This window comes from Taudactylus pleione, unplaced genomic scaffold (genome assembly GCF_031769625.1).
Source record: "Taudactylus pleione unplaced genomic scaffold, aTauple2 ptg000305l, whole genome shotgun sequence".
In the NCBI taxonomy this organism is placed as follows: Eukaryota; Metazoa; Chordata; class Amphibia; order Anura; family Myobatrachidae; genus Taudactylus; species Taudactylus pleione.
In genome coordinates, this window is record NW_028284706.1 from 7,942,974 (window position 1) to 7,957,535 (window position 14,562).

At 44.0% G+C, this 14,562-nt stretch overlaps 1 protein-coding gene across 3 annotated transcripts in view; it reads right to left on the reverse strand.

Moving 5' to 3' along the window:
• Window positions 1-12,799, reverse strand: part of CNKSR1 (connector enhancer of kinase suppressor of Ras 1) — a 104,178-nt gene extending 91,379 nt beyond the window's left edge. For all 3 annotated transcript variants that reach the window (XM_088442087.1, XM_088442086.1, XM_088442085.1), the window contains exons 1-4: window positions 12,635-12,799; window positions 12,159-12,316; window positions 6,562-6,764; window positions 6,229-6,313 (exon numbers count right to left, since the gene is read on the reverse strand). In XM_088442087.1, coding sequence (XP_088298213.1) covers window positions 6,229-6,313; window positions 6,562-6,764; window positions 12,159-12,316; window positions 12,635-12,749 — 561 coding nt within the window. In that variant the 5' untranslated portion in view covers window positions 12,750-12,799. The remainder of the gene's footprint in view (window positions 1-6,228; window positions 6,314-6,561; window positions 6,765-12,158; window positions 12,317-12,634) is intronic.
• Between the last annotated feature and the right edge of the window lie 1,763 nt (window positions 12,800-14,562).

Below are 14,562 nucleotides of genomic sequence, written 5' to 3' on the forward strand. Positions count from 1 at the left end.
AGAGCACCTGAGAGTGGTCTCTGGCTGTCTCATATACAGGGAGGCAGGGAGGAGCAACCCAGATACGGGAAACCTCGACTCTGGACCAGCGTCTGAGTTTTTTTAAATTTTCTCAGCCTCCTCAGATTATATTTATAGCAGACTCTGAAAGCAGGGTGGATTGAGAGGATGGTGCAGTCCATTTATATGTCTAAACTGCTGATGCCTTATTCGCCTGTAACATCCGCAGATAGGTAGATGCTAAAAAGCCAGATTCTGAACTGAATCCAGGAGGGATGTATGAGAGGAGGAAACATAGCAGGCTGTAATCACTGTGGGAATCCCAAGTGGGAGCAATGTGGGGGCTGATTAGCGGTCCACTAATACCCCTTTTCCACCTAAATTCCGGGTCTGGCCCGGAGTTGGAACAAAGTTCCTATCCGGATCAGACCCGGAATTTTGCTGGCGCCGACTCGGGATATTCCCGAGTCAGCGCCGCTCGCACCGCAGTCGGGTCTGCATAGACCCGGCTTTAGCGGAGTGAAAGTGGACGCTTGGAGATGACGTCATCTCCAAGCGCCACTGAAGCCGGACCAATCGGCCAGCTAGCAGCGCACTCCAGGTCATCGTGACCCGGAGTGCGCTGTTCTCACAGCAGGGTTTCACGGGCTACGCCCATGTTAAACCCTGCTAGTTACCTGGGTTGGATTGCCGGGTCACTCGACCCGGTGATCCAACCCTCTCCCCTTTTACACCAGGGAGCTGCCCGGGTTAACCCTTCAAAAACCCGGGTTTTAGCTCCGGTGTAAAAGGGGTATAACTGCATCACCTGAGATCAGGGGAGCATTCAAGGTGACCCCTGAACAGGTGCTAGTAAGGTGGACTGTTGTGGTGTAGAACAATCAACACACAGTCCATCCTGTATGAAAACCTGAGAGGCCTACTGCACAGGGTTTATGTGAAACTAGCCCAGGGACAGCAGTCTCCTAATTTCCTAGTCCTGGGACCTGGGAAATATTTGCAAGTAACCTACAACAAGTGTAGGGTTAACAATGCCAAGTGACCACCTTCACAGAAAAAAAAATAAATGTGAAGCACTCTCTAACCCCTTACCCCGCAGTTTGGGGTTAGGAAGAACAAAAAAGTAAAAGAAAATTTCAACAGTAGCATAAGGCACATAAAATCTTTGCAAAAGGACATTAAAATCAGGTAGGATCTACCTGCATATAAAATTTTGCAAATAGGCACTAAATCGCCGTCATATTGGTAGGATATAAGTGCAATGCATACAAATAGGCACTGAATCGCAAGTAACAAAAGTTGATAGGATTCCAGTGCAATATACCTTCATAGGAAAAAGGTATACTCAGAGATAGACCACATCTTCCCTCAGCCAGCACTCAACTGCAGCTGAGCATCCCTAATTAATTAGGAAAGAGGTATGGGTAGCCCAGTCAACACAAGTATATGTGAAGTACAATTTAACCCCTCACCTGCAGCTGGGGGTTAATTGGAACACTTCCCTTAGTCATATAAAAGCAACAATGTAATGTGACCACCTTCACAAATGTCTAGTAAATGTGAAGTACAGTTATAACTGGCATTTTTTTCAGAAAAATAAAGGCAGTATAACACAACAAAACTTAATGCATTTAAGATAATATATTTGCAATAGGCTCTTAATCAACTACAAAAAGCACAAACAGCTTAGTAGGATATTGAGCTCTGTATAACCTGGCCACCAAAGGAGAGGCATACAGGGCCATGATCTGGGAAGAAGCCCAAGGGGGTTCTTGCCCAGGAGCTGGTAGGCTGGACTAATGTGGTGACTTCTTATAACCGTGTTCACATAATCTATTCTGTATGAAATCCTGAGGGGACAACCCGCCTGACAGGCCATACATGAAACCAGCACAGAGGCTTTCGCCACCTGCTTCTCGTTTTCTTTGGACATAACAATATCCCTAATGTTATGCAAAGTAATACAATACAATGTATTGTTCCCTTGTATTTATTGATGATGTGACTGCTGACAAAAGTAGCAGAATGAATTCTGAAGTGTTTCGGGCAATATTATATGCTCATATTCAGTCAAATGCTTCAGAACTCATTGGACGGCACTTCACAGTGCAGATGGACAATGACCCGAAGCATACTGCAAAAGCAACTAAAGAGTTTTTTTAAGGCTAAAAAGTGGAATGTAATGCAATGGCCAAGTCAATCCCCTGACCTGAATCCGATTGAGCATGCATTTCACTTGATGAAGACAAAACTGAAGGGAAAATGCCAAGAACAAGCAGGAACTGAAGACATTTGCAGTAGAGGCCTGGCAGAGCATCACCAGGGATGAAACCCAGCATCTGGTGATGTCTATGCGTTCCAGACTTAAGGCTGTAATTGCCTGCAAAGGATTAAAAAGTGAAAGTTAGATTTAGGATTGTTTAGTTTGTCCCATTACTTTTGGCCCATTAAAAGGTGGGAGGCACATATAGAAACCATTGTAATTCCTACACCGTTCACCTGATTTGGATGTACTTACCCTCAAATTAAATCTGAAAATCTGCAGTTAAAGCACATCTTGTTTGTTTCATTTCAAAGCCAATGTGGTGGTGAATAGAGACCAAAATATGAAAATTCAGTCAATGTCCCAATATTTATGCACCTGACTGTGTATATAATAAATATATATATATTATACACACACACACACACACACAGTACCAGTCAAGAGTTTATACACACCTTCTCATTCAATGGCTTTTGTTTATTTCAATTATTTTCAACATAGTAGATTAATACTGAAGACATCAAAACTATGAAAGAACACATATGGAATTATGTTGTAAACAAAAAAGTGTTAAAGCAAATCAAAATATATTCTAGATTCTTCAAAGTAGCCCCATTTGCCTGGAGGACAGCTTTGCACACTCTTGGCATTCTCTCAATCAGCTTCATGAGGTAGTCTCCTGGAATGGTTTTCCAACAGTCTTGAAGGGTTTCCCAGAGTTGCTGAGCACTTGTTGGCTGTTTTTCCTTCACTATGCGGTCCAACTCATCCCAAACCAGCTCAGTTGGGTTTGGGTCGGGTGATTGTGGAGGCCAGGTCATCTGATGCAGCACTCCATCACTTTCCTTCTTGGTCAAGTAGCCCTTACATAGCCTGTGTGTTTGGGGGTCATTGTCTTGTTGAAAAACAAATGATGGTCCCAGTAAACGCAAACCAGATGGGACGGCATGGCACAGCAGAATGCTGTGGTAGCCATGCTGGTAAAGTGTGCCTTGAATTTTGAATAAATCACCAACAGTGTCACCAGCAAAGCACCCCCAACACCATCACACCTCCTCCTCCATGCTTCAGTGGGAACCACACATGCAGAAACCATCCGCTCACTTTCTCTGCGTCTCACAAAGACAAGGCAGTTGGAACCAAAAATCTAAAGTTTGGACTCATCAGACCAAAGTACAGATTTCCACTGGTCTAATGTCCATTCCTTGTGTTTCTTGGCCCAAACAATTCTCCGCTTCTTGTTGTTCATCCTCAGTAGTGGCTTCTTCGCAGCAATAAGACCATGAAGGTCTGATTCACGCAGTCTCCTCTGAACAGTTGATGTTGAGAATTGTCTGCTACTTGAACTCTGGGCCTGATTCAAAGCCGCTCGTAAGCGGCCGCTCGTTCGCTCCGAGCGATGTTCGCACAACTTCGCATGTGTATGGGTATGGGTCGTAATGCGATTGCGCCAACCAGTCATTGCGGTCGGAAATCGAGCGCTCGCAAAACAGCGAGTGACTGCTAATTTGAGTGACAGGATGAGGAGTTTGTGGGTGGTAACAGGGGAAGGTGCTTGAAAACGGGGAGTGGTGATCCGAACGCAGGCGTGCCAAACGGTCAAAACGGGCGTTTTAAGGGTGGGCATAATTAACAAAGCAGCGTCATCGACCACGTCACTTGGTTGTTTCTTAGCCTGAACTGTTCGCATGATTGCGGTAGGAAAATCCAACCACAAGCACTGCGAGCAGTTCAGACACCTTTCGATGTACTCGATTAATTTAATAAATAGCGGAGATGACGTAGGATGCGAGCGGCCAGGGGGAGTCTTTACAAAATAGCGAGCACATGTTTCGTTCGCTCGCTCAGACATAGAGGCGTCAACAGAACGCAAAGAGCGAGCACTCAATTTAAATACCCGGCCCCTTTTTCAGAACGAGCGAGCGCTAATAGCGTCCGGCTCTGAATCAGGCCCTCTGTGAAGACTTTATGTGGTCTCTATTCTGAGGTGCTTTTAAGTAGTGGTTTCAGAGGCTGGTAACTCTAATGAACTTCTCCTCTGCAGCAGGGGTAACTCTTGGTCTTCCTTTCCTGGGGCGGTCCTCATGACAGCCAGTTTCATCATAGCGTTTGATGGTTTTTGCAACTGCACTTGAGGATATGGAAAATTTCAAGAACTTTGAATGTAATGACTGACCTTCATGTCTTAAAGTAATGATGGACTGTTGTTTCATTTTACTGAGTTGAGTGGCTGGTGCCATAATATGGATTACAACAGTAGTCAAATAGTGATGTCCTATGTGTACTACCCTACCTCTGCACAACACAACTGATGGTCTCAAACACATTAAGAAGGCAAGTAATCCTCAGATTGACTCTTGACAAGGCACACCTGTTAATTCAAAACCATTCCAAGAGACTACTGTAGCTCATGAAGCTGATTAAGAGAATGCCAAGAGTGTGCAAAGCTGTCATCAAAGCAAAAGGGGGCTACTTAACCAAAACATATAAAACATATTTTGATTTGTTTAACACTTTTTTGTTTACAACATAATTCCGTATGTGTTCTTTCATAGTTTTGATGTCTTCAGTATTAATCTACTATGTTGAAAATAATTGAAATAAACAAAAACCATTGAATGAGAAGGTGTGTCCAAAGTTTTGACTGGTACTGTACAAATGTCACACCTAGAATCAACTCCAGACCTTTTACCTGCTTAATTGATAAATGAAATAACGAGGGAATAGCCCACACCTGTCCATGAAATAGCTTTTGAGTTGATAGTCCCATTACTTTTGGCCCCTTAAAAAGTGGGAGGCACATATAGAAACAGTTGTAATTCCTACACCGTTCACCTGATTTGGATGTAATTACCCTCAAATTAAATCTGAAAGTCTGCAGTTAAAGTACATCTTGTTTGTTTCATTTCAAAGCCATTGTGGTGGTGAATAGAGGCCAAAATATGAAAATTCTGTCAATGTCCCAATATTTATGCACCTGATTATATATATATATATATATATATATATATATGCAATAAGCTCTTAGTCATCTACGAACAGCTCACAAGGCTGAGTAGGATATCGAGCTCTGCATAACCTAGCCATCCAAGGAGAGATATACAGGGAGACTAACCAAACCTCCTGAGATCTGCAGCCACTGAGAGTGGGTCTCTGGCCATCTCATAACAGGGAAGCAGGTAGAAGCAACCCAGACAGAGGAAACCTCATCTCTGGACTAGCGTCTGGGTTGGGGGAGGGGCCGCCAGAGAAAGCGTACTTCCCCTAGGCTGTATGGATCCACGGGGCTCACTGACTTATACATGGCCGCTGCCATTATCATCCCCGGCTGTCAGGAGAATCTCATGCCCCGGTGGTTTAGTTGGGGAAGCAGTTTACCTTGTTCCTTACAACAGCAGTCTCTGGTAGGTCTCCACAGCCGAAGGTTCAGACTGCCACGTGGTTCCCCGCCGTCAGCGGCCCGCGGGGAGCCACCTTACCTGGATCCCCGATGTCTCCAGCTGCAGTCCTGGGCACAGCGCTCACTCCACTGACACCCGCCGAAATCACCAGTTCCCTCACAGGTGTGGGGGCGCCGGTAGGGGAAGATGGAGCAGCAGCACGGGCATCCATTCGGATGCCTAGTGCTGCTTACTCATAGGAGAAAAAAAAAATTGCTGGTGAACAGTCCCTTGTTCACCGGGTGCACCCGTGCGCACCAAACAAAAAACTGAATGCCTGTAGCCAGGGGCCGGGTTTTTTATGGAGGAGGACCCAATGCATCTTGGGAGCTAAAGCTTGTAACTGTTTGGTGCCTGGATCACTCAAACCACATACACCCAAGGTAATTCCTGTGGACCCTATGGACCCCGAAGAAGAAAACATTCTTTCATAGCTTCAATACGTAAGTATGGTTTTAGATGCGAGTATGACAGGTTTACTTAAGATATAAAATTATTAAATAAATCATATATTGTACACACCTTACGCAAAGTATCCGCCAACTCTATGCATAAAGCAATGACATCTCGACATGCAGAGTAATCATTCAGCCGCGTGAATAGATACCTGTGAGTACAAATATGCATACACTGTAAATATGAACAAACCTGCTAACTGGTGACTATGCTGATTGTGCAGTTTATAAATGTTTATCTTGTCAAGTAAAGCATTTCTTGCAGCATTAAGTAAATGATAAATACATCTCTACATTCATGGAAATTATGTAATGTTTAAGTAACGTTTATTTAAAGAAAAGGTTTGGAGAGAAGCATGTAAATCATTGGTAAATTAATAACAAGTACAGTGCTAACTACCTGTTAAGCCAGGAGAAGAGGCCCCGAGCTGCAGATACAATGTCTATGATGCAGGCCAACTGTTTACGAGTAGGAGACAGAGCAGAGGTTTGGGAGACCGTAGACACTCTCCTGAGGGAATGGATGTGTGAGCTTAACATCTGGGCAACTCCATAAAGCTTATCTGTGAGGGTGCACAGACTTTCACTGTCCAGTTCATAGTGCTATAGAAAGATAAATACGTCAGGAGACAAAAGTGAAGAAAGATTGTTAACAATAAATATCTGAGAAGAGCTGGGATAAGCAAACCCAGAGAATTAACTTAAAATCTGACATTTTTAAAGCAACACAATAATGCTTTTAAGAAAAACATTCATTTCAGCTTGTAGTGCTGTATTACAATTTATGGTATGCAGATTTACAAAAATGATACACAGGTGAATAAAACAAATTTCTTTTTGGCTTCTAAGTAAAAGCAAAAAGAAAACATTAAAAAGTGTAAATTCAATTAGCTGCAATGTGCTGTTGATTGCATCCTGGAATGGTACATCGCGGACCCCTACATCATCGATTTTGCCCTACATCCATAGAGGTGCACAGTAAAATCATTGATGCACTGGGTACTGTAACTGGCAAAAAAGTGCGCAGCCAAACTTCAGGGCGATTTAACCAAATCAAATTGTGCATGTGAGCTGGGGCATAAATGTGGCCACTACTATATCAGATCTAAAGTCACATAATATATGAGCAATGCTCCATTTATCCCAAGGTGCTTATAAAGAGAGCCAAATATTACTTATTGTTTAATGCCACATTATTACATTGTGCTTTCAAAAGAATGCTAAATCATTCACATCAATATCTGTCTCACTTGGGTGAAGATACAAATGCCACACAGATAGTACCCTAAGAAAAATTAAACCTAAGGACTCTGGGCCTGATTCATCACGGATCGCAACTGCAACAGTGTACACAGATCAGGCACGGGGAAGCAACATCCTTGAAAAAGTATCCGACTGACGACATCTATAGCCGCGAGTGAACAACATCAGCCATGCTCACGCCGGGAAGAGATCAGCGGCAGCGCTATTGAGAAGACCCGCTACACAGCTCCAGATGCCAGGAGGTAAGATAGGGCCAGCTTACTAGGGATAGTTAGATCCTACAGTGATTGTGCTCCAAGGGATAATACCATCATTCTAACATGCTGTACCGGGACTCTCATTTAACCTTACAAAAGGGCTATAAACACAAATAAGAAACCTGTGCAGTCTCTTTGAAAAAATATTTGCTTTAAAGCTTTTATTTTATTTACTCTTTATCTTTATTTATATATTTTTTGACTTTTAAGTGCATGCATTGTAATCCCAAAACATACCTACACATATCAATTAGCGCTCGTTTATATACAAAATCTAACTACTATCCTAACTGAGCTGCTATATACATACAACGAGCGCCGATAATTCAATTAATTCTTGATCACGAATACCTCTTTTCCACCAAAAACCCAGGTCTGACCTGGGTTTTTGGACATGGTTCCAACCCTGGTCAGACCCATTTACACTGCACCTTTGATCTGGGTTACTCCCAGGTCAGCCCTGTTCACACTGAACTCAGGTCTGCCCTGCTAAACCTGTGAGGTCATAAAAAGTGGGAGGTGAATGCTCCACAACCACCAATCCGCTCATTTTAGGCATGATCCAGGTCAGATAACCCGGGTTGCACAGTTTACACTGCACCATTTCCTGGGTCCATCCTGGGTCCAACCCTGGTAGCTACCTGGGTTGGATTGCAGGGTCACTTGACCCAGGTTATTTTTCAGGGACCCTTTTACACTGAGCTGCGACCCAGGTAGACCCAGCAAAAACCCAGGTTTTAGCTCTGGTGTAAAAGGGGTATTACACAGACACAAAGCCATCACAGAGCGAGTGATGAAAGGTCAGCATTTGGGGGTGGTGACGGGGGAGTGGTCGGAGAAATGCAGGCATGCCTGTCAGTTTGAATGACGTTACTTGGGTGTGCATAAATTAGCCACTGCAATTGAATATGCAGCTTGTGTACTCACTGCGTATGATGAGGTTAGCAATTTCTGAGTAAGGTCAGACCTGCTGTAATTCTGTGTGAGGGGCCGATGTTACTCGATGTTCCCAATGTACACACCAGGACTGCAAGGTATCACAGATGTGAGATAGCGGTAGTGGGCGTCTCTAGGCTAGCTGTGTGATGGCTTTGCGATTGCATTCATTAGAATATTTACGCAGCAGACCTGCGTGCGTAATCGCAGCTGCAAATGCAATAGCGATCCGTAGTGAATCACGTCCCCTCTGCTTTGAGACTGCAATGCTAACCAATGTGCCACACAAAATATGTATATTTAGAGCCTGCTTATCTTACTGTGTATTGTATCAGGTCATCACCAAGGAAGTAACTGGCTCTGTATATGTAACATTCGTAATGTGTACCAAAATTATTGTTTTAGCAGACTGTTCTATCATCCGGCTGTAGCAATCTAGTAGTTTCTCAAAGAGAGCTATCATCAATTGACAAAGCAAGTCGTTCTATGGTAATGAAAAAGGTGGACTTGGCATGGGATTTGGAGTAATGGGTTCTGCTTTGCATACTGATCACTAGAATTTAAAAGAATTGAAGCAAAGGTTTAGAAATGGAAACTCCTCACACCTACTCAGCATTTGCAGAGGAAGGGTGTACATCCCCCCTTAAATGCTACATGAAATAATGATCATCAAAACTGAGAATCAGCTTTGAACACAGGGCCTGATTCAGAGCCGGACGCTCTGACAGAGCGCTCGCTCTGAATCAGGGCCGGCCTTCTGAGCGGCCAGGAAGATGATCGCGATGGTCAAAACCATCGCTACCATCGGGCTTGCGACGAGACCCTTGTGGAAGGGTCTCGTTGCCGCAAGCCCAAGAGTGCTTTCGGCTCCGTTTGGGCAGCCACGCCCCCTGCCCGCCCACCAAAGGTAGCGTGCTGTCACTCAACATCGACAGCACGCCCCCTTTGGTATAAGACCCGGAGCGACTGTTTGCCCGTCGCTATCCGGGTCTCGCGCATGCGCACGACGGAGCCTGCTCCGTCATGCGCACTGGGCCACCATCGACCCGCTTGCGAGCGGGTCTGAATCAGGCCCACTGATCACAAGAATGTGCTGTAACTTTTATACTTTATGTAATGTAAATTAGGCTGCGTGACATTTTATATTTCATGTAATAATGCAATTAACTGGGTTCACTTCGTACAGTATGTACTTTTTTGTACAATAACACACAATATTTGTTATCTGCACTATCCCATGCATATCATTCTCTCTATACCACAATCACTATGGCCCTGATTCAGAGCCGGACGCTATTAGCGCTCGCTCGTTCAGAAAAAGGGGGTGGCTATTCAAATGAACCGTTCGCTCTTTGTGGTCTGTTGACGCCTCTATGTCTGAACGAGCGAACAAAACATGCGGTCGTTTTTTGGAAAAATACGCCCCCTTGCCGCTCGCATCATACGTCATGTCCGCTATTTAACAGATTAATCGAGTACATCGAACAGCGTATGAACTGCTCGCTATTCTTGTGGTTGCTTTTTCCTACCGCTATATTGCGAGCAGTTCTGACTATAAAACTACCAAGTGACGTGGTCAATGACGCTGCTGTATTAATTATGCACACCCATAAAACGCCCGTTTTGACCTTTAAGCACAACTGCGTTCTGAATTCCACTCCCTGTTTTCAAGCACCTTCCCCTGTTACCACCCACATACGCCTCCTCCTGTCACTCAAAATAGCAGGCATTCGCTATATAGCGAACGATGATCGGCCGCACTGACTGGTTCGCGCATGTGTATTACAAACCGTACGCATGCGCAGATGTGCGAACATCGCTCGGAACGAGCGAACGGCCGCTTACGAGCGGCTCTGAATGAGACCCTATGTTCTATAGGGCATAACAGCATTATTTGACAAAATCTGTTTATGTTATGTTAACATCACCAGTTAAAACACCCATTTTCACCAATTTTCTCTTAACACTGTTTAATAAATAGGTACCTTGTCCTCTTTCTGGGGTCTATTCAGCAAATGTGACGATGTTGCCCAGAATATTATCGGGCAACATCATCACGATTTTTTATGAATTACTAAAATTTATGAATTCTATTCAGCTTTATTTCCTGCAGGGACAGCGGATGCGGTAACACGCTGTCCCTGCGATGTTGCAGAAGGCATTGTTTTCGGTTTCCGAAAACAATACCTTCTGTTTCTGCTACTGCACATGCTCAGTCATGTGCTTCCATACAGTCACCGTCCCGGCTTTGAGGTGACCGCAGACAGGTGTGCAAATACAGCCTGTCCAAAGTGATTAACATGTGTATACAGGCTTTATATTAGCCTGTGTACATGTATATTTATTTGCTATTATATTTAACATTTATATATAAATGTTAAATATAAAAGCACATAAATATACATGTATACAGGCTAGTATAAAGCCTGTATACACATATCAATCAGTTTGGCAGGTCATACAGGCTGTAATTGGTCTTACCTGTCGGAAGTCACCGGAAAGCAGGGACGGAGACTGGAGCGGTGTTACACGATGCTGCAGGGACTTATGGGAAAATTTCCCTCTGTCCCTGCAGTTTTCGGGCAATTTAATGCATTTTCTTCATACAACGTCATTCTAATTTAACGCTTTTTGCTTTGCTAAATAGCAAAAAGCATTAAAGCACTGTAGAGATCAATGGCTGATCCCTACAGTGCGGTACTCTGTGAAATGGGAATTAGTGGAGAAGATAATTGCATTATCTTCTCCATTATCCCATTACTGAATAGGGGATTTATATAAAAAATACGGAAATTATGATTTCCACATTTTTCATGTAAAAAAAACATTGCTGAATAGACCCCTCTGAGTGATTTCTGGATGTTTACTACTTACCTCTCTTTGTCTAATGATGGGTACACACTATGCAATATATTGTGCATACAGCCGATGAACATTATATCATTAAGTGTATCGGCTCGTGAGTACACGCGCTACATTCGTGTCCGGAGTCTTTTCGCAGATATAGCACATCAGTCGTGCAGCACAGCAGATGCAATATATCTGAAAGACATATAGTTCACATCTGCATGTGTGTACACACGGCCGACCAACCAATATGCTGACCACACGTCATGGTTGCTGGTTCATATCACAACTGGGTGGGCATATATAAATGCCCACCCAGTTGTGATGTCTGGCCTGACATGTCATACGGTCAATAGGCAAGTATGGATTCTTACCAAAAATTGGCCACATGGTGTGTGGGTTAGTCGATCGGTGGGGCAATCAGCGTAGTGTGTACCTCACATTAGCTTCTGGTGATCATACTCATGCTGACAAAATGACCAATAAAAAACAGGTTGTACTGTAATCTCTAAACAGAGCTGAAAGCTTATTTATAATAGACAGCTTCGAGTAACACTGGTTATGGTTTGTTAGTGTAATAAATATTAGCAAACTCACTGTTTATATGGCTCAAAGTGACTGATTTTCTTCTTAACAGATATTCTCTATGTAAAGCACAGTATAATTCCTAATGCTACAATGTATTTATGTTTACCAGGGCGCACAGCTGTTCCACTGCCTCCAAAATGATCTCCTGGTGTCCTATGCTTCTCACTCCTAGTGCATCAAGATGCTGGGGGGCCAGGTCCAGCAGATTCTGCCCTGTAATATTCCATTCTTGGAATGGGTAATGCTGAACTGAAGGGTCCAACCCTAGGGGAAACAACTTTGTCACACTATACATAAAGCAGCTGTAGAGGATTACTGAAAAGAAAATAAATACTATACAATTAATTACCATTATTGCATTCGGATCACCCTAACCTCTGACGTTTAATGAAGTCACCAGGGCATACTGCGACATTAAACATTAAAGTTTGCACATATCTTTCATCAATTTACAGTCACTCCCCAAACTCACGTTACAGCCACACACACAGCGATAGTTTGTTCTGTGGTTTCACTAACTTTAACACAATAGTTTTACTCCAGGTGTTCATCATGGGGCAAACATGTCACCACCTTACTCACCTTCTAAATATACCTTGACAGTGTCCGAACTCCAAGAGGATATGGGCTCCATTCGTGCAGCACTTCCTGGCGGATCCGATCGCCCTTCTGACGTCACGCAGGTAAGTCTGCCCATGTCTTCCTACTAGCGGGAGCGCCTCTCAGTCACAGGGAGGGAACCAGGTCATATCCCGCCTCCACATTCTCTGTGCATTCATTTGTGCACTGCCACAGGCTTCGGTATGCACAACAAAAAGTGTATTCATGTATCAGAAACCTATGAACTTCCTATTCACCAATATTTTATATGTTTCATTGTCACTTTATAGTTGGCCAGTTCTATCTGTATCCTTATAATTTGCTGTGTAGGCAACATGATTGTGGACGTTTTTATAACTAGTTTTTAAGGGAACAGTTGCAGATGAGCCGGTGCATATAAAATAAACCTCCATTGTTTTAGGTTTAATCAATGTAGTTTAATAGAGTCAGCACTTTTAAAACATATCTAATTCAATAAATATAAATCTAGAGTACTTACAGTATAGAAAAAGATTGCGAGAGTTCCATCTAATATTCAGAAAAGGAGAATTTCTTTCCACTGCAGTTAAATAATCTTTGAAGAACAGGGACAAAAGGACAAGGAGGTTCAAGTCCAGAGCATCCCATAACTAAACTGCCTCAGAACATTAAGTTAATTAATTTCACACTTGAACTGCTACGTCTTACTAATGTAACATTTAGGGCTCAATCAATTAGGTGCGAGTAAGTGCAGCTATATCGCACACTAAAGGTACGTATACACATAGCGATTTAAACAAGCAATTGCACGATAACTACGTAGTTATCGTGCAATCGCTTGCAAATCGCGCATGTATCGGGCACATTTAGGTCGGAAACGACCAGCGATACAAGCGCCCGCTGGTCGCTTCCGACATCTATCATCGCCCGTACATGCTGGTCAACCTGACGATCACCTCAGGTTCAGCATGTACAGGGATGAGGGATGTGTGCTAGACTGAATGAGAGAACTTTCAGTGTAGGCACATCAGACATGGAAAATACAGCACGATTACAATGTCGTAATTGTGCTGCCGTTTCCATGTCTAGTAGTGGATGCGCACCTTTACAGTACCGACAGACACAGATTTTGTTTAGGGCTGCATACAAAAATGCACAAATCCGGGATGAATCATGCCGCAAGAGGGGAGCGAGTTTGGCTGCCATTGCATCTAATTGATTTGATATAACACTTTTCAGTGTCTTCACTGTCTGGAGGATAGAGGAGACTTGTCTGCAGAGGACCCTGAATGCAGACATGATCACAGATGTGGGAGGTGGTGCCGACTGTTAGCATTACCATGGGAGCTTGTCTGCGGTCCTGGTCCTCTGTAAGGGATGTCGTTAAAATGCCGACCATCGGCATGCCGGGTGAAGAAATTCTTGCAAGACACCGGCGCCAGAATCCTGACAAGAGGGGAGACGTCGGGATCCTGACAGCTGGCATGCCGATTGTAAGTACACTTGGAGCCCTTAGGTCTTAGCCACGGGGGAGGGTTAGGTTTAGGCACACCGGGGGGTTTAGGTACTAAGGGAGAAGGGCTAGGTTTAGGCACTAACCGGGAGGGTTAGGGTGCATAACAGGAGGGTTAGGGGGCTAAGGAAGGAAGGTTAGGGTACTTACCTCTCCCCTGTTGGGATTCTCAGCATCGGGCTGCCACTATCGGTCTTTTGACAGCTGGTATCCCGAGTGCCAGGATTTCATACCCAACCCCTCTGTAGACATGTCTCCTCTCCAGCAGCGGCGGTGACTGTGCAGGAGGCTCCATTCAGCTCAGCAGCTGTCACTTGGGGCTGGTCTCTTAGTTCAGACAGTTAGAGTCAAGCTGTCAGTCAGGGAATGAATGAGCAGGCATCATACAGTTTCCATTAGTAAGAAGCAGTGGAAAATT